The sequence below is a fragment of the Mustela nigripes genome, chromosome 9, assembly GCF_022355385.1.
Source record: "Mustela nigripes isolate SB6536 chromosome 9, MUSNIG.SB6536, whole genome shotgun sequence".
Classification (NCBI taxonomy): domain Eukaryota; kingdom Metazoa; phylum Chordata; class Mammalia; order Carnivora; family Mustelidae; genus Mustela; species Mustela nigripes.
Genome location: NC_081565.1, coordinates 13,422,164 through 13,446,386, shown reverse-complemented (window position 1 = coordinate 13,446,386; position 24,223 = coordinate 13,422,164). Strand labels below are relative to the sequence as shown.

Sequence of the window (24,223 nt, the reverse complement as noted above, 5' to 3'; positions counted from 1 at the left end):
TTGTGGTCCATATACACTATGGAGTATTATGCCTCCATCAGAAAGGATGAATACCCAACTTTTGTAGCAACATGGACAGGACTGGAGGAGATTATGCTGAGTGAAATAAGTCAAGCAGAGAGAGTCAATTATCATATAGTTTCACTTATTTGTGGAGCATAACAAATAGCATGGAGGACATGGGGAGTTAGGAGAAGGGAGTTGGGGGGAATTGGAAGGGGAGGTGAACCATGAACTATGGACTCTGATAAACAATCTGAGGGGTTTTAAGTGGTGGTGGGGGTGGGAGGTTAGGGGAACAAGGTGGTGGGTATTAGAGAGGGCACAGATTGCATGGAGCACTGGGTGTGGTACAAAAACAATGAATACTGTTATGCTGAAAATAAATAAAAAATAAATTTAAAAAAATACACAAAAAAATCAAGATGAATTCTATGGAAAGAAAGACTATAAATCATCCCCAATTTATTCTGATGGCTGTATTTCCAGTAAGCGAGATCAGTGTAATATAATGGAAATAATACTGAAGAGCAGGATGCATCCTAGTTTTACTACTTAATTCCTACATGACTTTGAACAAATTATTCAATCTCCCTGAAACTTAGTTTATTCACTGGCAAAATACAGATAATTCTCTGTTACCTCAAACAGGTCTTATGGGATTCCAATGAGAAACGATATAAGAAAGCAGTCAGTAAACACACAGTGCTGAATTAACTGTACTGAGATAATATCCCCCCCCCACACGTTTGAGATAGTGTACAATATGCTCTCTTTCTCTCTTTCAAAAAAAAAAAAAAAGAAGCCAGAAATAAACATTAGAAACCAATTTTGATATGGTTTCTCTCATATGTGGAACATAAAAAGTAGGGCAGAGGATCGTAGGGAAAGGGGGGGAAAATAGAATGGGAAGTCATCAGAGAAGGAGGAAAAACCATGAGGGACTCTTAACTCTAGGAAAAAAACTGAGGGTTGCTGGAGGGGTGGTGGCTGGGGGCATGGGGTCACTGGGTGATGGGCATTAAGGAGGGCACATGATGTGATGAGCACTGGGTGTTGTATATGAAACTGATGAATTATTGAGCATTACATCTGAAACCAATGATGTACTATAAGTTGGCTAATTGAATTTAAAATTATATATATATATATATATATATATGAAACTTACACACACACACACACACACACACACACACACACAGAAATAAAGGAGCTAATTCTCTGAACGTAAGAGAAGACCACAACTGTCCTGGGCATTTGACATAGCTCTGAGCTCTGGACATCCAGAAGGAGATGCTCCTTTTGAAGCAGAACACTGCAATTCTGTATATATTTTAAATGATTTAGTATTGATATTTTTACCTTGTCTTTGAAGGGAGTTTGAAAAAAAAATTCTAAGCCCCCAAACCATCTTTGTGTCTGCCTCTGACTGGAAGAATAGTGAAATCTTATACCTTCAGGGCTTCTCAAAAGTTCTCTCTGTTTAATTTGATGGGATCTAATAGCGCAAAGTATCCTGGCTGGGTGTGTACGTCACTCCTGTCGTTTTAAATGAAAGTTACATTTCTTTACTGAAGGATAGATAATTTTGCTTGTTAATGCTGAAAATTGACATTTTCCTTCAAGGGAACATAGAATGTAGTATCCAAATAGTCACTATAAAAAGTTGTTGCTCTCTAATGGATCATATATTCATAAAACTTTGTTTAACGGAACTCTATACAAAACATTGAACTTACCATAGGCAATGTCTGGTTTACATGCTGCTTCTTTTCTAGTATCTGGAGAGATTGTCAGATCCAATTCTGCCTGCATTTGTCCACAGTCAGCTGGATTTTGTGAAAAATGGTAAAAGTTAGGTTAACGTAAAGAGGCAGGCACTCCCTTTGGCAGTAAACACAGTTTTCACAAGCCCTGGCAATCCAGTATGATCTTATAAATACCATTTTTTCCCTTTTCCATAAAGTGAGACATTATATAAAGCAAAACCAAAATGAAATAAACAAAAACAAAATCTGGGACATGAGGCTTAGAATGGGTAGTCACTCCAAATTCAATTCAGTTCTTTTGAAATGTATATGCTTTCATTAAAGAAAGGAGGAAATTTTCCCATTTTGAGTATAATTAAAAGTCTCTTGAAGGAACCAAAATGATAACTGGACTGATTTAGAGCTATAAAATGGTACAATAAGTACCTCTTATAGATATTAAATTTTTTGAAAAACAAAATAAATCCCAAACCAACCCAGACCCTCATGGAGTCAGTTGATGATTATTGAGTTTTGGGTCCTTTCCTTGACCAAGGGAAAGGATTTACAGAAGACTGAAGGGAACTGGACAATAAACAGAGATGTCACTGAGTGTTAAGGAAAAAGAAAAAGAATAGGGCTAGTGGCTCAGTCCTGAGCCTCTGTTCTCTTAAGCTGTGGTCCTATTTCATTAAAAAGACAAGGTGAAAAGCAAGAATTTCACATCCTGTTATTCCTCTGATATCCAACAAATTGTCTAGCAGGTGTTTCTCCATATCTGTACAGTAGAAACTACCAGGGTGTTCAGAAGTTGTTGAAAAGTAGTTTTACAGTATTCAATCAACCAGCTTTCAGTCAGCTGAGATGTCTTCTTCTGAGGTACAAGTTTGTCAAATAGCTTCTGCCAGATTAGTCCTGAATTATGAGTCCTGCTTTAAACAAGCATGCAGTCTGAACATGTTAAGTGAAGTTTACCTTCTACGCATTTGCACGTTACTCCTTCACAGACTTGCTGAAGATTGGCATGGGATGGACTATAAAACATGGTGCATTGTTTATCTGTGGCAATGAAAGCATAGTTAGGAGAGGTGACTTGATTAACACACAACACATTTATGGATCAGTGAGCCTCTCCCATGGGGTTTTGGAGATGACTTATTCCAAAATTTCTTTTTGTAACTTAGATGCAAGGAGATTAAACTATGCATTGTCTCTCCTGACGCATGTCCCTTTACTCTCCTTCAAAATGATTTCCCCTTCTGTGCTTGAAATTTTACTGTTCAATATTATTTCTTAGAATTAAAATATTTGACACTTCCATGAATGAGAGGAAGTAAATTTTGTTACACAAGGGTCTGCAGAAAGAGCTGTAATTGTTTAGGAGAATAGAAGAAGAGGGGCCAAGTATGTTCCATGTGATTTTGGAAGATAAAACTAGAATGAATGGGTGTGAGACTTTGGTTCATTCTTAGAATTTTTTAAACAAGTAGAACTGCCTAAAATGGAGTTGTCTGTCTTGTGAACCAAAGAGCTCTCTGATTACTTAGTATTCGCAGAAAAAGCTCAGTGATCAAATGTAGGATCATTGATTCAACATTTATTAAACAAGTCATATACCCAACACTGTGTTGATTCTGGGAGGATTAAAGAAATAGGGGGTACATGAGCTTCTCAAAAAAGGAGAGATGCAATGGATACTGTAATGAAGGCAAAGTAGTTCTCCGAAGAAATTTTAGAGTATAGTTGATTACCTGGTCTGTGGTATTCATACACCGTGAAAGTAGCAGGACTCAGAAACCCAACTTGAAAAAGTTCAAATATCCGGAATCGAACACAAAGGAACTCATCAGAAGGAATCTGACAATTACAAGGTTTGAGCAAATTATGGGAGAAGAAACTCAACATTTTGGCCTGAAAATTTTGAATAGTGATTGGAAATGGGGATTGATGGGAGGTGGAACTTACCGAATTCAGTTGCAGAATAATATGTCCATCTTTGATTTGATAATCAGTTAGTAGCTGATCTACCCCTTCCACAAGCTGGGAGAGGAAAGAGAAAGTTTGGATTTAATTTCACGATTTTTTTTTAAGTTGATCATTTTGTTTAAATGCATTCACCCCATATTGGGATGTTAGACGTGGGGAAGTAATCCACTATTCAAAAAAGTTGAAGAGCAGCTCCTCCTCTTGAAAAAGTCTGAACATGTAATCCTATGCATTTACATTTTGTTCAGACCATGCAAGTATATGCACCCACTTTACTTTGGAAAATTAAAACTTAGGTAGATTATTGATTTGGAAAGAATATTCTAGGTGATTCTATGAAAGTGATATATTAAAATACATTATATTTTATTATATATATTATACACAGAGTTGTATATATAATTTAATAAATTATAAAATATGTTAAAATGAAAGGAAATAGCTTTATCTGTAAAAGAGTGTAATAAAGAAAACCAAGCATCCATAATAATATGTAAAAGAGAACATTTACAACTCTTAAATCTTCTGCGTTTGCATTGATTCCGGTAGGCAAAGAGATATCCATCACTGCATGGGAAGACCCAGATGATGATTCTTCTTTGCTGGGCTTGTAGCTAAAATAAATGAGAGATCGGAAATGGAATTAATAAGTGGACAAGATTCTTTAGGTTTTAATTTTTTTAAAATTTTTTATTTTTTATAAACATATATTTTTATTAGGTTTTAATTTTTAATTTGTGTCTGCCCTTACTTGCCTCACTATAATACAGGCATTGCAACCTCTAAATGTTAGTGTTGTAAGAGATCTTAGAGTTATCTATTCTAACTTTTTGCTCACTTGACCAATACTTTATTTAGAGAGTGAGCGTGAGCAGAGGGCGAAGGAGTGAGAGAACCCCAAGCATACTCTGCACTGAGTATGGAGGCCAATGCGGGGCTCTATCTCACTACCCTAAGGTCATGACCCTGAGATCATGACCTGAGCCAAAACCAAGAGTCAGACCCTTAACCAAATGTGCCACCCAGGCACCTCTTGACTGATACTTTATTTATTTATTTATTTATTTGAGTCCCCAGTACATTTTATTTTATTTTTTTTTAAGATTTATTTTTTTTAAATTTTTTAAATTAATTTTTTATTTTTTATGAACATATATTTTTATCCCCAGGGGTACAGGTCTGTGAATCACCAGGTTTACACACTTCACAGCACTCACCAAAGCACATACCCTCCCCAATGTCCATAATCCCACCCCCTTCAAGCAGAGAAAGACAACTATCATATGATCTCCCTGATATGAGGAAGTGGTGATGCAACATGGGGGCTTAAGTGGGTAGGAGAAGAATAAATGAAACAAGATGGGATTGGGAGGGAGACAAACCATAAGTGACTCTTAATCTCTATTTTTTTTTTAAGACTTTATTTATTTATTTGACAGAGAGAGAGAAAGCAAGGTCAGGAACCCAAGCAGGGGAAGTGAGAGAGGGAAAGCAGTCTTCCCACCAAGCAGGGAGACAGACGTGAGGCTTGATCCCAGAATGCTGAGATCATGACCAGAGCTGAAGGTGTACACTTAACTGAGCCACCCAGGTGTCCCTTGACCAATACTTTAAATGGACCTGTAGAGGTTATTCAGCCCAAGCTTTTAACAAAGTAGTTGAGGAAACTGAGGATGACAGTAAGGTACTTGTCAAGGTCACATGACTAGTTCACCTCAGAGCTGCATAAATCTCTTGATTCTCATTCCAGTTCCTTTTTTTTTTTTTTAATTTTTTATTTTTTATAAACATATATTTTTATCCCCAGGGGTACAGGTCTGTGAATCACCAGGTTTACACACTTCACAGCACTCACCAAATCACATACCCTCCCCAATGTCCATAATCCCACCCCCTTCTCCCAAACCCCCTCCCCCCGGCAACCCTCAGTTTGTTTTGTGAGGTTAAGAGTCACTTATGGTTTGTCTCCCTCCAGTTCTTTTTCTAATGCAGCACACTTGAAAAAGAAAATTTGTTCTATATTCAAAAGCGACTCAATAAGCATGTTTAGGAAAAAGCTTGAAGGAAATACCCGAAAATGTTAGCAGCTACTCTCTTCGTAAGTGATTTATCTCTTTTCTTTTCCATGCTTTTCTATACTTTCTAAATTTTCCACAATAGATACTTTATTAAAAAAAAAATGTTTTAAGGACTATCCTCCATCTAGGAATAGTGCTCAGGAGGAAGCTAAGGAAAAAGGCAAAGGCGGTAAAATGAGAGATTTGGTGTGTTTTTGTTTTTGTTTTTTTCTGATAAGAGCAGAAAAAAAAAAAAGCCAGTGAACAGGGGAATCAGGAAAATTGAGTTTTACCCCAGTTCTGCTGAGACATTTCTACCTATTGTTTTCCCTTTCTGGAGTTCATTTTCTTGGTAAAATAAACTGTGAAGAAGTATAAACTTGTGTTTCAAGTCTACCTTTATAATTCTGAGGCTTTGTTTTAAGAGACAGAGGTTAGTGCTGCCATTAAGTGGAATTAGAAGATTTAAAAGGGGTAAGCTGGCAGGTCAGGGGCTGAAGACCAGAGATGGGGGCAGAGCGAGGGCGGTTCTGCAAAGCTTGAGTTTCAGGTTCCAGCTTCATCTCAAGATGCTTGAGAGAAGGCTGGACATTTGAGAGTGGAGCCTGGAAGATGTTAGGATTAAAGGAAGAAACTGGGGAGACAGCTTCATAGTGGGAAGATAAACTGATTTCACCTGAAGGAATGAGAATTAGTTAAATGGGAGCTTTTATGTGAGTTATTGAGGTGGCAGGGGATCTCTTTTTCCCAATCATACCTATTGGGGCAGACCCTATTAGATGTTTTGTTTGTACTAGTTACTGTAATAATTAAAGATATCATAAAATCTCTGGTTTACAAAAATTTAGTCCCATTCTTCACAAAATTAACAATTAACAACAGACTATAAGACAAACTGGAACTGTAAAATGACATCTGGACATCTCCCTAATTGAATGGGTGAGTATCACCAGGAGCAGAGAACTCTTGCTCACAGATGCAAATACTCTGTCAACAGAATGGAAAAAGGCCTCCTGAGTGGAGAATGTCTATGAAAAGTTGCTGGAGCCTTGATGACTGGTTGCCATGGTGACTGTTTCAACCATGGAACAGAAATGTTCCTTTCGAGAAGCCCTTTGCCTGCTGCCAAAGACAGCAATCTTCCCCAAAGGCATTTTGTTCAGAGAGAAGGAGAGAAATGAAATCCTTTTTTCTTTTCTTACGGATACAACAGAGAGGTTGTAAAAAGCTAACTACAGGAAAGAGACCCCCTGAATACAGAAACTGTATGCAGGCATTTTTTTTTAAGTCAGGAGAGAGAATATTTGAAGGCAAAGATTTTTTCACATGAATAAGTACTACACAGTTACTTTTGGACTTTATCCAACCTACTTTAACTTCACAGAGCCAAAGCATATTCTACCTGGCTTTTTTGAGCATTCTGTTCCCAACTGGTAAAAGCCAAAAAAATTAGAAAATTCAATATTACATCTCTATTTGCTTTCTTTTGTATATTAACAATCTTGAATTAGGCCTCCTGTCAATGAATTTAAATGAATGAGTTTTTGATAAGAGCCTTTTTATGTATCGCAGAGTTGTAGGACATAAGAACTGAAAGACACTTGGAGAACAGATAGTTTAGTATCCCTGCATTACAGAAGAGGCCCAGAGAAGCAAGCCGATTTGTTACAGGTCACTTGAGTACTTCATGGTAGAGGCTACCCCCCAGGGGTCCCACTGATCCATCAGAGCCCTGCTTTGTGCCCACTATAGGGTCCTATGCAGGCCCCGCCTTCAACAAGTCTGCTCACATCTCCCTGTGACCAGTTGGAATTTAAACACAACTGTGATCATGCCTCCTCCTCCAGAAGAGAGGTACCCAAGTGCAGAAATGGCAGTTAGGAGGGTGGGAAAGGGAAACCTTAGCGGGAAGACATGAAGGAATGAGGAAGGGTGCTTGAGAGCGAACAGAGGGCAGAGACTGGCCAAGGACGGAAGGAGGTATTGTGAGCAGGCTGGCCAGTGCGGGAATCCTGAAAAAGGAGAGACTGGACAAGGATGGGAAATGGCTGGGAAGGAGGTGGTGAGAAGCAGTGTGCTGTTCATTGAGGTCAGTGGTCTTAGGTTATACTGACTAAAGAGGTGGTTTAGATCCTGACCTGAGTGTCAAGGTCTGGGGCTCGAGGCCCTGCCTCTACCTCCAACTCCGTGAGAACTCAGCAGGTCACCTCACCTCTTTGTGTTTCAGCTTCTGGGTTCATTGTGTCATCCCCCCAAATCCTTTTCTGCTCTAATCTATTATACAGCTCTGCAGAATTTCTAAGTGCTTTGACATCATCTGTGATTATATGCAAAATCAGCAGAATACCAACCACAGAAATCAGTTGTTGAGATTTCTGTGAAGAGTTAAGGAAACAGCACAACAGGAGGTACTGAGGGGTTATGAAAAGAAGAGGGAAGAGGTCTGTGTTCTAATCATGGGTCCACCACTGCTTTACTCTGTGTGATCACTAAGGTATGTGTACATAATTTCAAAAACCTATGCTTTAAAAAAAAAAAGATTTATTTATTTATTTGAGGGGGGGAGCACTAGCAGGGGGAGGAGGGGCAAAAGGAGGAGAAGGGGAAAGGGGAAGGCGAGCAGAGGCAGAGGGAGAAGCAGACACCTCGCTGAGCAGGGAGCCCAACGTGGGGTTTGATCCCCAGACCCTGGTTCTCAAGGCTGGCTACCATCAGAATAACCTCTAGGGGTAAGGCCTGAGTTTTAGATAGTTCTAAAAGCCCTCCAGCTGACTTCCATGTGCAGCCTGAATCTCAATTCACTCTGAATCTCAATTCACCACTGGCTAATAAGGGCTAGGGATTTTGCTGAGTGAATATGATTTTTCTAAGTAGGAGAGTAGAAGCTGCTTATAAGAAAGTCTTTTTCTTTTTCTTTTCCTAATACTTCAATCTCCTCTCTACCTTTCTGGAAGATAGAAAGAAGATAATATTATAGTGTTTGAATAAAAAGGCCAAAAATGGGAGGCCAAAAACTATGAGTAAAAACAAAGTAGTTTTACAAAGTAGCTATCTAAGAACACCCATTACATCTTGCACTTTAAAAAGCACACAATTGGGGCGCCTGGGTGGCTCAGTGGGTTAAAGCCTCTGCCTTCAGCTCAGGTTATGATCCCAGGGTCCTGGGATCAAGTCCCTCATCCAGCTCTCTGCTCAGCAGGGAGCCTGCTTCCTCCTCTCTCTCTCTCTGCCTTTCTGTCTGCTTACTTGTGATCTCCATCTGTCAAATAAATAAATAATTTTTTTAAAAAGTGCACAATTTTGCGTCTTCCAGCCATCTTAAAATTCAAGAAGGTGTAAAGACATAATAGAATGGCACAACCCAGACCCTGAAGTCTTCGCTCCCCTTTGTGAAAACAGGCTTACCTGGCACAGGCTATGATTCGCTTATAATCCGAGTCACCATAGCCTCTGTAGCTGGATGCTAGCACACAGGACAAACAAGCAAACAAAATGACGGTAAACCATTTTTAGCTGTTTTGCACCCGTTAGAACAGAATAATTAGTGAAAAGGTCTCTGAACACAGTTAAAAATGATTTATCACTCGGAAATTGACACTTCTGGTTATTTTAATGGAAATTCATGGCTACTGACAATATTAATAATTATAACAGTTCTTTGCTCTCAAAGAACTTATAATTTAAGGAAGGAGTTATTTAAGGTAGCATGTTTGGAGAAGGTTGTAGGGAGAAAGAGCTGATGCCTGGATTCACTGGTTGCTAGAAATCCCCTATCCCTTGTAGGGATAGGTCTTTGAGCCACACATCAAAGTTCTCAGGGCAGAAGAAAGCACACCCTCTGATCCTGGGGCCATGGTTAGAGAAGGACTACAGGGATCAAAAGGACTTGCTTTTGAAATGGAGGGGAGAACCAACCCGCCAGAAGAGGGAGATGAAGACCACAGGAAGGAAAAAAGGGAGGGGCACAAAATTACAGTGTAAATCATGCTGTTTTACCTTCCATGTCTTGGATTTCAATTTTCAAGTGAAAGCTGCAAATTTCATCAGAGGTGCCAGTTTTTTGAACCACAGTTGTTACCTGCATCGGGATGAGTGAGCAAGAATATTCTATTTATAACGGGACAGTGGGAAGGCATTGTGGCAGTACTGTTTTCCTGCAGATGGGATGCTTGAAGTATCATTTCCACAATCCAGTGCAAATTGGGTGCAGTGAAGACTCATTTCACAATAGCCGGACTTCCAGCAAACCCCACAATTTGAAACATAGCTGACTAGTCCAAGTAGGGGAAAAAATGATATCTAGCCTGGCAGAATCTTGCCAAATCCCATGCAGTCAAATCTGAGCACCTGACTGTACAGAAAAGTTCCTAAGCCTCTCACCTTTGAACCTGTACAATAAGTTTTATGCATAACACTACAAGGCTAGGAAGTGTGGTTTTCTCTCAGCTCCCACACCACCCACGGTAAACAACAAATTATAGGTGTGCATAGGACAGGGGTGCTACCCGAGGTAGGTATGTTGAGAGCAACTAGAAGTGACAGAAAAGTGGATAACCACCTCCCTACCAACCCAACCATGCAATCTTATAAAGTCTTTGAAGGGATAAATGTGGAAAAGATAAGAGCGTAATTAAAATCATCAGTAGAATATTAAATTATGCTTAGAATATGTAGTTGATCTTATTTTAGCCATTTGGCAGTACAAGTTTTCTAAGTTGTCTACACAAGTGCACACAGTCTATGGCTAAAATAAAAGAAACTTAAGCCCTTATATATATACATCCATCTTAAATGAAACTGGGTAAACAAGGTGTGACTATGCTACAAATCACAGAAAACATGGATACATACGTGTATGTGTCCACACACATGCACCATATGTACCTTTACGTCTAGAACCATAAAACTATGTATCTATATGTATAATTATATATAATTTCCACAAATACAAAGACTATATGCATACAAGGATTAACATAACCATTTGCAAAAAGCAATTGTGAGTACAGCTACCAAGATAGCAAAAAGAATTAAATAAATGAATCCTACTTTAGTCATGGTTACCCAAGCCTAGATTTCTGTAACTTTGTGGCAAAGTCCCTAACTTTCTTTTATGTTACTTGGTCCAAGCAGACACATCATTGTGCATGAAACTGACTCTCAGTGAAATACTTACATGCACTGTGGCCAGCCCATTGCCATATCCAGTACTGACTACGAGGTCATCATTGAGAGACACCTGAAAAGGGGATGAGAAACCATGCTTTCTTTTCTTATTCAATGATGAGGGAGGACAGAACAATGAAAAGAGTTCATGGACACCTGCCAGGTTCCTCTCTCAGAGCTGTTGTGAGATTAAATGGATAAGGACAGTGAAAATCCTGTGCACACAGACACAAAAAGTACTGGAAATTCCCCTTTCCCCTTTACATGTAAATATGATGTCTGAGATCTCCTGAGTAAGCCAGTGATACCAACATATCAGAAGTTATTTTTGGTTACACCTTCACTTATATATGGTTATGATAAAACTGGATCTTCATCTCTTTGTAAATGCCTTTCAGTGCCTCATGATGGCTGTCTCCTCCACTTCCCACTGGTCTCTGTTTAACAAAAGATTTGGCACCCCACCCAGACCCCTAGCACCTCACTTAAACCTGCCAAATCCTTAGGTGCTGATGGTCTTCTTCCCATCTTTCTAGAAGGAGAGTGAAGGAACGAACTGGATTAAGGAATTCTCTTCTTTAAAGGAACTCAATTATATAAATGCCCCTTGATTTGTGGAAAGCATGAGGGAGATCATTTTGTGCAAGAGGCCCAAAGGGTTGGTTCTTTGCTCTCACTAAATCTGTAGCCTGCCATTCCCTTACTTAGCACACTGGTGCAAAAGGGATTTGGTGTCCATGAAAAGTTATCAGCCCTTTTTCTAAATTTTAGTAAATGCACATAAAAAGGCCAACTTCCTTTTTTCCCTGATGGAATATAGTATCATTTATCGAAAAGCCAGCATATCGAGATGCTGCATGAGGAATGAGTTCTATGAACCTAAGTGACATATAAGTCACTGTTGCCCTGCCCTTGTCCCCATGCCCCTCCGTTGCCCATTCTTACCCAGAGTCACCACATTTAGTCACATATGTATTAAAGATGGGGTATCTTCTATGAAAGAACTTGTTTAACTTCATTTAAGCTACAGTTTCCCACACTTTCTTGATCACCAAACTTATTTTAGGTAACATGTTTCAGGAAATGCTGGCGTAGAGAGTTCAAAACTTGGTATTACTAGCCTGGGTTTTCCATAAAGACACTATCATCATGGGCTGAGGTTTAAATTATTTAAAAATAGCAAGGGGCCCCTTACAGCATTACCCCTGCAGAGAAGAATTAATTCCAGCCAAGTCCAGTGGGTCTACCGTGCTGTTCAGGTCAAGACCTCCTCATGAGAGCTTAGACCACTGGCTCAGAATGTCAGTCTCTGGAACTCTACAGGTTCCCAGAGAAAGAAGACACATTACCAACCCAGGGGCCTGCAGAAGCCCAAGCACAAAGTACAGACAAAGTGCATACACACATGTCCCTTGACTGGCAGGAACTGGGACAGATTGAAGAATGCTTGCTGCTGCCAGCACCTTGTGCCAGATCCTATGGATTTTCAAAGGAGTTTGGAAGCAGATTGCTATTTGAAGTCTATGGATTTTTTTAATTAAATATTTTATTTATTTATTTGAGAGAGAGAGAGAGAATGAGAGAGAGTGACCATGAGAGGGGGAAGGTCAGAGGAAGAAGCAGACGCCCTGCTGAGCAAGGAGGCTGATGCGGGACTTGATCCTGGGACTCTGGGATCATGACCTGAGCTGAAGGCAGATACTTAACCTACTGGGCCACCCAGGTACCCTGAAGTCTATGGACATCTAAGTATTGGAATATGTCTATATCTCTATCTATATATCTATACCTATCTTTTTTTTTTTTTTTTACTATGGGCCATTAGTTTGTAATTTTTGCATTAAATTTTATTTCTCATGTCTATTCACTTTTTCCAAACATAGATTTGTAGAGGATACAGACAGTCAAAAACTATTTCCAATTATTCACATATTTAAATACGACTTAAAAACATCTAAAATGTAGTAATTAGAAAAATGTGTGTTAGCAGCTGTTTACTGGCAGCTACTCTAACTGATGCAGAGACTAGTTTTTCTAATGTGTTCTTTTGGGGGGGGGGAATTTTCATAGGCCATCAATGTTTTCATAAAATAAAATCTAGGGGAGCCTGGTTGGCTCAGTTGGTTAAGTGTCCGACTTTTTTTTTTTTTTTTTTTTTTAGATTTTATTTATTTATTTATGGAGAGAGATCACAAGGAGGTAGAGAGGCAGGCGAAGGTGGGGACAGAAGCAGGCTCCCTGCTGAGCAGAGAGCTGATGCGGGGCTTGATCCCAGGACCCTGAGATCATGACCTGAGCCGAAGGCAGAAGCTTAACCCACTGAGCCACCCAGGCGCCCCAAGTGTCCGACTTTTGATCTCAGCCTAGGTTTTGATCTCGGGTTGTGAATTCAAGCCCCATGTTGGGCTCCGCACTGGGCATGGAGCCCACTTAAAAAAAAAAATCCAGCAGGGTACCTGGGGTAAGTTGTCTGAGGACCTAAAGGCCAGTTCCAGCTATGCCACAGTTTGCATGTGTCACAGGGCCAGGTGGAACCATTGGTGGATGCCCGGATGTGTTTTCTCTCCCTCTATCATTGTCCCTTTTGTATACTGTTCTCTCTGTCTGGAATGTTATTCCCTTTTCTTCACCTGGCTAAGTTGTTCTGATTCTTCCAGATTTAACCTGCACCCCTGGATGCATTTGACAAATCCCTACCGCTCACCTTGGGTCAGGAGGCCCTGCTCTGTCCTTCCGTGTCCCTGTCAAGGCTCTTATTTTTCACTGTCTGTTAAAATAACTGTCTCCCTGAGCACACAGTTTCTTCATATACTTTGCCTTTGACTCCCCAGTGCCCAGGACATAGCAGGTATCAGTGACTTTTTTAGTAGTAAATAGATATATTTGTAAAATAAGAGTGGAACACATGATTTCAAAGGCCCCATCCAGTTATGGGATATTATCAAAAGTCCTTCATTTACCTCTATTGGCCTTCCAAGGAAACTGTTCTCTGTCATCTTATAATGGTGGATGTCACCTTTACGCTTATAAGAAAGGTTGATATCCATGTCCAAGCGAAGTTGTTTAATCATGAGTGAATATTCTGTCAGGCCCTCGATGGCATTGATTGTATCCTATCAACAATTAGCAAGGCACAAAAATAGGTTTAGCTCATTTACATATCCCCTGTGTTTACAAACACCCTTTCTTGGGAGACGGTGGGGGTATGCTAAGCTGTGCGGAAACTCCAACTGACTGAGTGGAATTGGTGAAGGGCCCCCAGGTGGAGGTAAGAGGAAGGTGTCTCCCTCCAGGGTAAGGATGCTGCTGTTGGCAGGGAGAGGAAGAAGTGTGGCCTCAGGTCCAGGCTCTCCATGCATCCCGAGTGCGTGACCTCAGGCAGGTCACTCTTTGCAGAATGCCTCCATTTTATCTTTTAAGTCTCACCTTAAATAAATCCACAGGGAGGCCAGAAATGAGCTCTCCCTCCCCATAATTCTGTTTTAATTTTCTCTTTCTGCCCACTGTAATGTAAGATTTCTGGAGGCAAGTTTTTCTTGGCATCCATTACATTTTAGTAGGTACACATTGTAGCTATTGAACAAGTATTTGTTGAAGGAATAAAAGAATGAACTTTACTTTTCTAGGTCTCATCTTCCTCGTCTATAAAGTTGGGAAATGTGACTAGCTCAGAGATGTCAAATACGTGGCTACCCTGTCTGCTTGTATTGATGTTGCGCTCACCAATGGGACACTCTTCCTTGCTAAGCTTACACCTGTCTCTAAGATGAAAACCCATTTGCCTCCCCAGATTAGATAATGATTAAAGTAATCCTGAAGGACCCCTCTAACTCTAAATTTTGTAATACACAAACATATAAAACACATTCTGTCATCATCCAAACATCCAAGGAACAGAGAAGATGCCAGTATTTGAGCTAAACTTTGAATGCAGATGCATTTCTTCAACTACCTAATAGTTCTAACATAGAAAATACATACATAAATGAGTTTACATTGGTAAATAAATTATAACAATCAGTATCTCTCTCACTTTTTATTTATGTTGGGGGGAGGGAATATCAGTACATTTGTCCACATGGTCATTATACAGGATGTGATGGATGTTGATAGCCTTGTTAGCCCTTCATGATCATTAAGAATCGTAAAGATTGTATGGGATTTAGAATTAGGAGATGTGAGTTTTGATTTTGGCTTTGCCCCTAACTCCATGAATGAACTTCCTAGGGATGACTTTCTTCCCTAAGAAGGCTATCAGGGCATATAATCTCTAAGGGCCCTCTGGTTCTAGTGACTGATTCATATCTAAGGTATGCTCATTTGGTGGACAAAAGCATGGAGGTCAGAATGGGTGGGAACATATAATAGGTGAGATGTGGGTGGCAGGACAAATGTCTCCAGGAGGATAAAACAAGATAAAGAAATGTTACCTGGGTTGAATAAAAGCCACCTCCATACCTCTGCTCTTCAGATAGCCATTTGATGATCGGGTTAACGTAATTTATATCCTTCAAGCTCAGAAAGGTGAGCAAAGCATAGGCAGTGGTTTCTACCATATGTGCTGTACCAGAGTTAGGTGCAGATCTATCTTGTTGAAGATCATCTTTCCAAAAACGATAAACGACTGGCTCACCTGAATATCAGCAAATCACATTCATTAGTATAATTAAAAATGCGAATTTGACATTAATTCTAGCAGGTTTCTCGAAGTTTCTTCTGGTAGTGGCCTTTTGAGTTCTGGAAATTTCTTACTCATTTGTAGGAAGAACTTCCTCAAAGGGACCAATACAAAATAAGTTCTCTTAATACAGTGCTGTTTGTTTTGACTTGAAAGTGTCATCGTGGAGAGCCCACGTGTACTTGGGAAGAACAGTGTCGTGAAGTGAGAAGTGCAATAAACTGGTAACTAGTACGCCTAGGTTCTACTCTCTACCCTTCTAGGAACTGACCATGTCGATTTGGACAGATTCTTTTAGTCCTGTGGGACTAATTTTCTAATACCCAAAGTGTATATGGTACTTTTTTCCTCGCAGCGAAACTCAGGTGAGATACCAAATGTAACTCTTAGTCCACCAGAAAGCACCATCCACAGAGCAAGGCTTACTGTTGTTATTGACACTATGAGATAAATTTGAAACATTACTCCCTGATTGGAAAAAAAAATTCTGTGTCCTAGAAATTATGAGATCATGACCAAAGCCTTAATTCAGTCTTTTATGATCTCTTCCCAATGTAAAGCACTAAAGATAATTTCATATATGCAATACTTTTCAAAAGCTAGGTTCTAAATTATATTTGTTATTGCTCTAGTAATTTAGACTTGTCACTTTACATCCTTTAAAAATAGATTATCTCTAAAAAACCAATAAGGCATATTTGGAAATCATTTTTGAAGGTTAGTCAAGATTTTGATGTATCAGTTTATAATTCACAATTATGTTATTTGCATGACTTTGGACAATGTTTCCCCTCCTTCTCAAAAACTCAGATTTGTTGTAGTTAGAATGAAAATTTTGGTTTTTGAAGATGCTTTCAGCGCAAACATTATTTGAATTATTAAGACCTCTTCTTAAATTCTATGATTTTATGATCCCTATCTTCTAAGACCTAAGCTATTCTTTTGCATTATTTTAAAAGCACTATACAAGTGGTTTTGAGGTTCAGTCATTTTTCTTTTTCTTTTATTTTATCTTTTTAAGATTCAGTCATTTTAAAATTATGACAAAAATCAAATCTTGTACCTAGTAGTACACTTCATGTTACATTTATCAAGCTTTTAGAAAACCTCAGCCAGGAGAGGGCTCAAAAGTGTCCAACTATGCCTGTGTTGCGATAGGAACACTGGCCAGCGATCACTGTTAGCCTGTTTCTATCTCTTTACTCCTGACCCATAGGAAGTGGTATCTTTATTTTTCAAAATGAAATACACATATAGCCAACTCAATACAGGATAAGCCAGAGTGGAAAGTGCAATAAACTGGCAATGAGCACACATCTCTCTGCTAAAAGTCCTCCAGTGCCTTCTTTTTTTACTTGAAGTGGAAGTTAAAGGTTTGGGCTTCCACTGGGCCCCACAGCACCTGGATGTGAATGAGACACAGGCACCCCTTGGTCTGAGCAGAAGCAGACCCAACCCAGCGTGCCCGGCTAGGGGAATTCACAAGCTGAATTTCAGCCTCAGTTCACTGGCCTGGTTGGGAGCCATGCACATTGTACAGCGGTCTTGTGGAGCTCCTGTGATCACTTCCAAGGCCGTCTATGATCCTCCCTGACTCCCTCCCCTTTTCCTTCCCTGGTGTCCCCATCATCTCACTCCTCTCCAGCAATACTGGCCTCCTTGCCATTCTTGGAGCTCCAGGTGCCCTCCTGCCTCAGGCATATTCACATGCTGCTTCTCCAGCAGGAACATCATTCGGATAGCCCCAGCTTGCTTTCTTACCTCCATCAGGTCTCAACTCAAGTACTAGCTTCTCAGGGAGGTTTAAATTACAACCTACTCCCTCCCCTGCTTCACTTTTCTTCATATCAGTCATCACTAACCTATTCACTTTTTGAAATATTTTACTTACCATGTTTGTCTGTCTCTCCATAACTGGAATGTAAGTTCCATGAGGATCTGGACTTTTTTTTTCTTTTGGTCTGTTGCTTTATCCCTAGAACCTAGAACAGTGTCTGGTATATAGGAGGTGCTCAATGCATATGCTGAATAAGTGAATAACAGCACTTAACTATATTGTATTATGATGATTTGTTCCTTTAGGACAGAGATGGTGTCGGGGCACCTGGGTGGCTCAGTGGGTTAAGCCGCTGCCTTCGGCTCAGGTCATGATCTCAGGGTCCTGGGATCGAGTCCCGCATCGGGCTCTCTGCTCAGCAGGGAGCCTGCTTCCTCCTCTCTCTTTCTTTGCCTGCCTCTGCCTACTTGTGATCTCTCTCTGTCAAATAAATAAATAAAATCTTTAAAAAAAAAAAAAAAAAAAAAAGGACAGAGATGGTGTCTTATTCAACTTTGCAAACCCTAACCTCCTTCCCAGAACTAGCAGACTCTATATGCTTAGTAAACACTTGTCAAATAAACATACGAAACAAGTCATACCTTTAACAAAAGCCTTCCTCTTCAGGGCTGCAACAATTGGTTGAAACCGTGGGTGACTTTTGTCTCCCAGGGAAAGAGCATAAGCAGAAATGGCCAGTGTAAAGGTGCTCTGGGCTGAGAGGGCATTTTCAAGCAGAAAGGAATCAGCTTTAGTGAGAGCCGTGTTGATTTTCTGGAAACAAGAGCAAAAGATATCTAGGTTTGTCAAGCCTCAACCTGTCAACTGATGAGAACTACCCCCAGGTGGCACCATCCCCAGGCAGGCAAGATGAAGGGTAGAGTGAGACATGACTTAATGGAAGTGGATGGTATCTCCCTGAAGCCAATCTCTCTAGGAGAAGGAGCAGAGTACAATCTCAGAGGGAAAATGTGCTTGTCTACTGGGTCCAGTTTTTGCCCCTCAGTTCTCATCTCTGTTGAGATTTTTCCCTTTAGTTTCTCCTTCCCATATCAGATGTAGTCTCTGGGAAGAAGAAGCAGAGCACAGACACAGCTTTCCTCATGTCCCTGCCTTGGCATAGCTGGGACAGACTGATATTTTCAAAAGGAATTTTAGTAAATAAAAGCATAAATAGAAGGAAAAGAACCAAGCTGCCAGAATGCTTTTTGATCCTAAGAGTTTCTGGGGAAATTGTCTCTATTACTTTATCTTGAGACAACTGAAGTATTTATTTTGGATACGTGCATGAGGACAAAATCAACTTGCCCAGCTCTTCTCCAGCTCCACTGTTTCTCGCTCAGGTACCACTAGGTGTCGACTGGCCCTCTAGGGCCCTGGGAACTTGTCCCTTGTTGATTATTTTGTCTTATTAAGTTTAAATAACAATTATATTGAAACAAACTAAAAACATTATTTTGTTTTGGGGATGAAGTCCTGCAAACCATCTTTGGGTTCCTCCATGTCTGTTCTGTAGGCTCGTTTGAAGGACATTGTCTAATTTGCTTCTGATTTGCAGGCAGGTGTGTTTGACCTCAGGGCAGGGACTGTCTCTTCCCAGATCAGAGAAATATCTCTGTTACCCCTTGGAGTCCTCCACGTTGACTCACTCAGGTGAATCTTCTCCTCTTCCCCTCAGCTTCTAAGCAAATGAAATGGCACACCCCAAAGAAACAAATATACTATCGTGTGGTCTTGGTAGTTCCATGATATAAAACGCCTCCACTGTAGGATAACAGTCATATGTATGTTGTAATATTACCAGAGACACTGGAAGGAAGCTAGGGATACCACGTCATTTTCTCCTTAGCACAAGTTCTTGGTTCTACTGTCCACTCCATAATTTAATAGGCCATGATACTGGACAATTAAAGCCACCTTACCCATAGGTCTTAGTTTTTGCAACTGTCAACAAGTAGGTTGGGCCAGAGGGTCTCTAATACCTATCATAATTCTGCAATCTTTTGATTTTGGAGCTAACTTTATTTTCAAGGCGGCCTCTCCCACTAAATGGTATAGAAACAGATAATCAGTGTTAGAGGAAGGAAACACTTACCATTGTGGGGCATATATCAAAAGCCTTTCTAAATCCAATCACTGTAAAGGCTGTAAGATATAAGGCATTCTCTCGGGCTTCAATAGGCACGGTACCCTAAAAATAAGCAATGTTTTAAATGGAGAGTGAAACGGAGTCCTTAAATGAAACGACCTGGTTCTAAGCTCCCCTTCTCCCTTCATGCATTCCAGCTGGACTGCTTGCCATTTCTCAGGAAGATCCGGATCTTCCTCACTTGCATACCTTCACATGCCTTTCTCTCCCTCCCCTTCCCACTGAAGTTCCACTTCATACCTCTTCACCACAAATTTCTCCCCCTCCTTCAAAACTCTGTTAAAAAAACAACTCCCTCTCTGAAGCACTATTCAGACTTTGTTCTCCCATATTATTTCCTCTTAGAGCAGTCACATTCCAATGCAATGTTTATACGATCTTCCAAAGTGTCCTCTATTTAACTCTCCAGATTTATTTCATGCCACTCACCCCCTCGCTCTTTTGGCCCCAGTTATTTGCATGAACCACCCTCTCTCTCCACTTCAAAATGCCAGGCACACTGTTTGCATCGCTTGGAACACTCTTCCCGCCTTCCTCCTACCTAGCTCCCAGGATGCGGGTCAACCAATTTTTTCCAGTTCTCCCATATGAGATTGGAGCCGTTGCTTTCAACGAAACTGTATTTCCCTTTTCCTAACATGTATGGAACACTTGAAATTACTTACTGACATCTGGCTTCTCTGCTAGATCATAAGCTCTATGGCCTCACTGATCACAATTGTTTTGTTCACTCTTGTGTCTCTACCATCTACCACTTAGTACACATTCAGTAAGTATTTCTTGTATATGTAAAGGAACACACACAGTTATATGTAGATTAGAGTTGCTAGTAGGTATAACCTACTTTCCCTACCAGTGTGTGAGCTTTGTGGCCGTCTATCCTTCCCACACTTTCTCCCTGATTGTGTTCTAAAATAGACCCTTGCATGTATTAGGTGCTCAGTGAATGGTCGTTCAATAAATATAGACAGATGGGTGGATGGATACCTGGGCATCTTTAGAAAAAATTTAATGTAGTATTTTATTCTTCAGGTAGCACCTGGATGATGTCAGTTGCCCTCTGTTTCTTGTGGGAGTCCTAGTCTGCTATTGGTGCAACAGAAGGACAGGAGTTTCCTGTTACCCATTTATGCCTGATATCATGCCAGAAGGGAGTTAGATTAGGGCAGGCAAAAACAAAAACAAAAACAAAAACCCAAAACAAAACAAAACAAAAATGAAACAAAACAAACAAAACCAAGCAACCAAACTAAAAACACCGTTGAGTTTTAAAGAAACATTCTAAGGAGTAGAAGGGAGTAAAAGATACTGTACTGGTATCTTGGAGAGATACTATAATTACTTTGTAATTCAAGTTTATAAGTAGATTCTAACATCATACAACACTTTGTTGCACAGATTAATAAACCTGACCCTAATCCCTCTTACTAACAGGATATAAATAGGGTCCCATCTTTCATGACAACACCTTGCAGCCCTGATATGTAAGAAGGCTCTGAGTTTTAAGTATGGAGTCTATACCAAGGGTATGTAGACAGGTGAATACATTTTATCTGTTCTAAGATCTCTAGTACTTACACCCTGTGGACCACCAGTGCCTGTGACATATGAGATGTCAAAGGCATCTCTCATCTGACCTGTACTGAATTGTGTGAAGAGGAGTGCAAGAAGAACTTTCATATTCTTTGCCTGTACACAACAGGACTTTCTTAAAGGCATATATATTTTTTCCCTTCTTCAAGCTTCTAAAATAGGATGAGAACAAAACTCAGACTTGTAAATAAAACTGTTGCTAATCTATATATTTGGTTTCCTTACCCGTAATTTTATTGGCTGATAATCAGAATTTTCCTTGAAAGATCCATTTTCTAGTTGAGCATTCTCCACCAGCCACAATAAACCATTACAAATTGAATTCTGATTCTGATTTACGTATTTACTTATTTGTCCAAGTACTCTTAAAACAAAAGCTGTTAACCTTAAAGACAAAATCAAATAACTAATATTTAGATGTTCAATCCCTTTGGCTTTCAACTTATGTGTGTTTTAGTTAAAATGATATTTATTCTTTAAAAGAAAATAGCATTTTAAATCATACAATTCTAAAGTATGTTGTCACCATTTTACAAGGGAAGAGAAGATTTTAGGAAAATCTCCAAAAACGTTCAGTCAACAAATGTGAACAATACATCTTTTGCGATTTCAACATTGCTAACCAGCACACAAACTAAAAAATTGATGACTGATGATTAAAAACAAAATTACTCTAAAGTTAAAGACAATAGTGGTGAAGCAAATCGTTTTGAGTCAGGGCACTGACGTATGAACGCGAGACCTAGAAGAGAAAGATCTTAAAATTCTAGGTTGTACAATGTGTACAAGCTGGTTAATCTGAAGTCTTGTCTGAGGCCTGAATTTCCTTCCCCAACATTCACAGGAGTGTTTACCCCATTTCCTCTTGAGCCACGCCATTGACACAGAACTCACTACCTCATAAGGAAGCTTTAACTCTCATGATTACTGAGGTTTTCTTGTTTTTGTTTTTTGCTTTTTGAAGCAATTTCAGTTGCTACTAATATCTCTTAAAGAATGTATCTAATTCATAACCCCGCAATACCTCTTTATCTCACCCCCACTCTTCTGCTCCCGTTCCCTCACTCTCTGAGCACCCAGAGCCACCTGACCTTCAGCCCTTCCCTTCTGAGAGTAAGACCACTTGACTTTCCCTCTCACTTAAAATGTTTTATTTTCGTTTTTCTTTCTAAAATGAACAATATATTGGGCCACCTGGGTGGCTCAGTCAGTTAAGTGTTTGACTTCGGCTCAGGTCATGATCCCAGGGTCCAGGGATTAAGCCCCACATGGGGCTCCCTGCTCAGCAGAGGACCTGTTTCTCCCTTTCTCTCTGGCCCTCCCCCCTGCTTGTGCTCGCTCATACTCTCTCACAAATAAATGAATAAAATATTTAAAAATAAAATAAAATGAATGATGTATTATATTTTGTATTCCTCAAAAAATATTTTGAAGGTATTCAGATACTGGCCATTTTATTCTGTGTATGTTTCTGTCAAGGAACTTGTGGAGCTCAGTCTAGGACAGTACCCAAATATTTCTGCATTTTTGGCTGAACAACCTCCACTCAGTCTTGCCGAGAACTCTCCAGAGGCCCCAGATATTTACTGAAAGGCTACTGCATCTTCTTGGGGAGAGGGGCATTTCATCCTCTAAGCATTTAGTTCCCAGCTGTTGCTGTGCTGGTTTCTAAGCCCTAACCCTTGCAACCTGGTGGGTATCCTCTAGAAGGCATGCTCTAGAGGTCTACATGTCTTTTAAAACATGCCGCCCGCATATGGTTAGACCCTCTTCTAAGGTAAGGACTTGATAACTGGTTGGATATAGAGCCAAAAGGAAAAGGATGATTCAAACTTGTATAGAGTATTGCCGCCCACAGATTAAGGAAACCAAAACAAAAAACTGAATTTGGCATGGATTATGTTGGAAGGGCCTTTGGCTCTCAGATCCCTAGAAATGTGGATTTGGAGCTTAAGTAAGAAGTTAGGCCTCGAAACATTGATTAGGGAATCATCTGTGTAGAAATTATGGAAATCATGGGCAAAGATAAGATTGCACAAGGAAAATTATGGAAATCATGGGCAAAGATGAAATTGCACAAGGAGAGATTACAGAAAATAAGAGGTGAAGGATGAAATCCGGGAGACTCTCAATAGTTACAGGGCATAATCTAAAAGTCAGTTATTCCAGATTGTAAAAACCTTAAAAGTGTTTCATATAGTAGAATTTATAAAGCCCTTGGAACACTATATTTTCATTACATACTTTGTCAGTGCATGATAATATTTTTTCTGAAAATCGATTGCAATGTGTACTTTCAGTTAATTCAGACAGTCTTGCCTTCAAGTCATCAGAAATAAGGAAGTTATTATGTTTCACTGATAAGTACTTACTGAGCACCTGCTACATGTCAGGTGTGTACCAGACACTCGGAATTCTTGAGACTGCCCACGTGGAGCTTACATTCTAGTGGCAAGACAGGTAACAGGTGAGATAAGAAAGAATGTTAATGATAAATTTTAAGGAGAAAGGGAAAGTTGAGGAGCAGGATATGAAATGTTGGGATGGGAATGGAATGCAACTTTGATAGAATGATTAGTAGAGGCCTCACTGAGAAGGCAACTTTTGGTAAAGACCTGAGGGAGGTAAGGGAACTAGACACTGATACCTGAAGAACATTTCTGACAGAGGTAACAGTGGTTGCAAAGACGCTGAAGTGGAATGCCTCATATGTTCAAGGAACATCGAAGAGGCCAGTAGGGCTTGAATGGAAGGAAAGAGAATAGTAGGGGATGTAGTTGGAGAGGTGAGATGAAGCTACACCATGTAGGGCCTTGGGGTTTACAGTAAGTTTGGTTTATTTACCCTGGGTAAGATGGGAAGCTCCCAAATGGTTCTGAGTGATGTGATCTAACTTATGTTTTAACAGGGTCACTCCAGTTGCTATGTTCAGTATAGATAAAGAGGGGAAAGGCGGAAGACAAAAGAGCAGAGGAGGCTAGTACAATAGTCCAGGTAAGAAATGGGAGTGACTTGGACCAGGACAGC

General features: G+C 40.0%; 1 protein-coding gene across 1 annotated transcript in view; it reads right to left on the bottom strand.

Annotated features, from left to right (window-relative positions):
* C5 (complement C5) overlaps nt 1–24,223 on the bottom strand; it is a 97,564-nt gene that overhangs the window by 10,616 nt on the left and 62,725 nt on the right. Inside the window, exons 23-35 of the mRNA XM_059412169.1 lie at nt 21,422–21,581; nt 19,550–19,645; nt 18,057–18,228; nt 15,391–15,593; nt 13,921–14,073; nt 10,971–11,033; nt 9,791–9,872; nt 9,200–9,257; nt 4,249–4,351; nt 3,717–3,791; nt 3,503–3,608; nt 2,727–2,810; nt 1,743–1,832 (exon numbers count right to left, since the gene is read on the bottom strand). Of these exons, the coding sequence (XP_059268152.1) occupies nt 1,743–1,832; nt 2,727–2,810; nt 3,503–3,608; nt 3,717–3,791; nt 4,249–4,351; nt 9,200–9,257; nt 9,791–9,872; nt 10,971–11,033; nt 13,921–14,073; nt 15,391–15,593; nt 18,057–18,228; nt 19,550–19,645; nt 21,422–21,581 (1,445 nt within the window). The remainder of the gene's footprint in view (nt 1–1,742; nt 1,833–2,726; nt 2,811–3,502; nt 3,609–3,716; nt 3,792–4,248; nt 4,352–9,199; nt 9,258–9,790; nt 9,873–10,970; nt 11,034–13,920; nt 14,074–15,390; nt 15,594–18,056; nt 18,229–19,549; nt 19,646–21,421; nt 21,582–24,223) is intronic.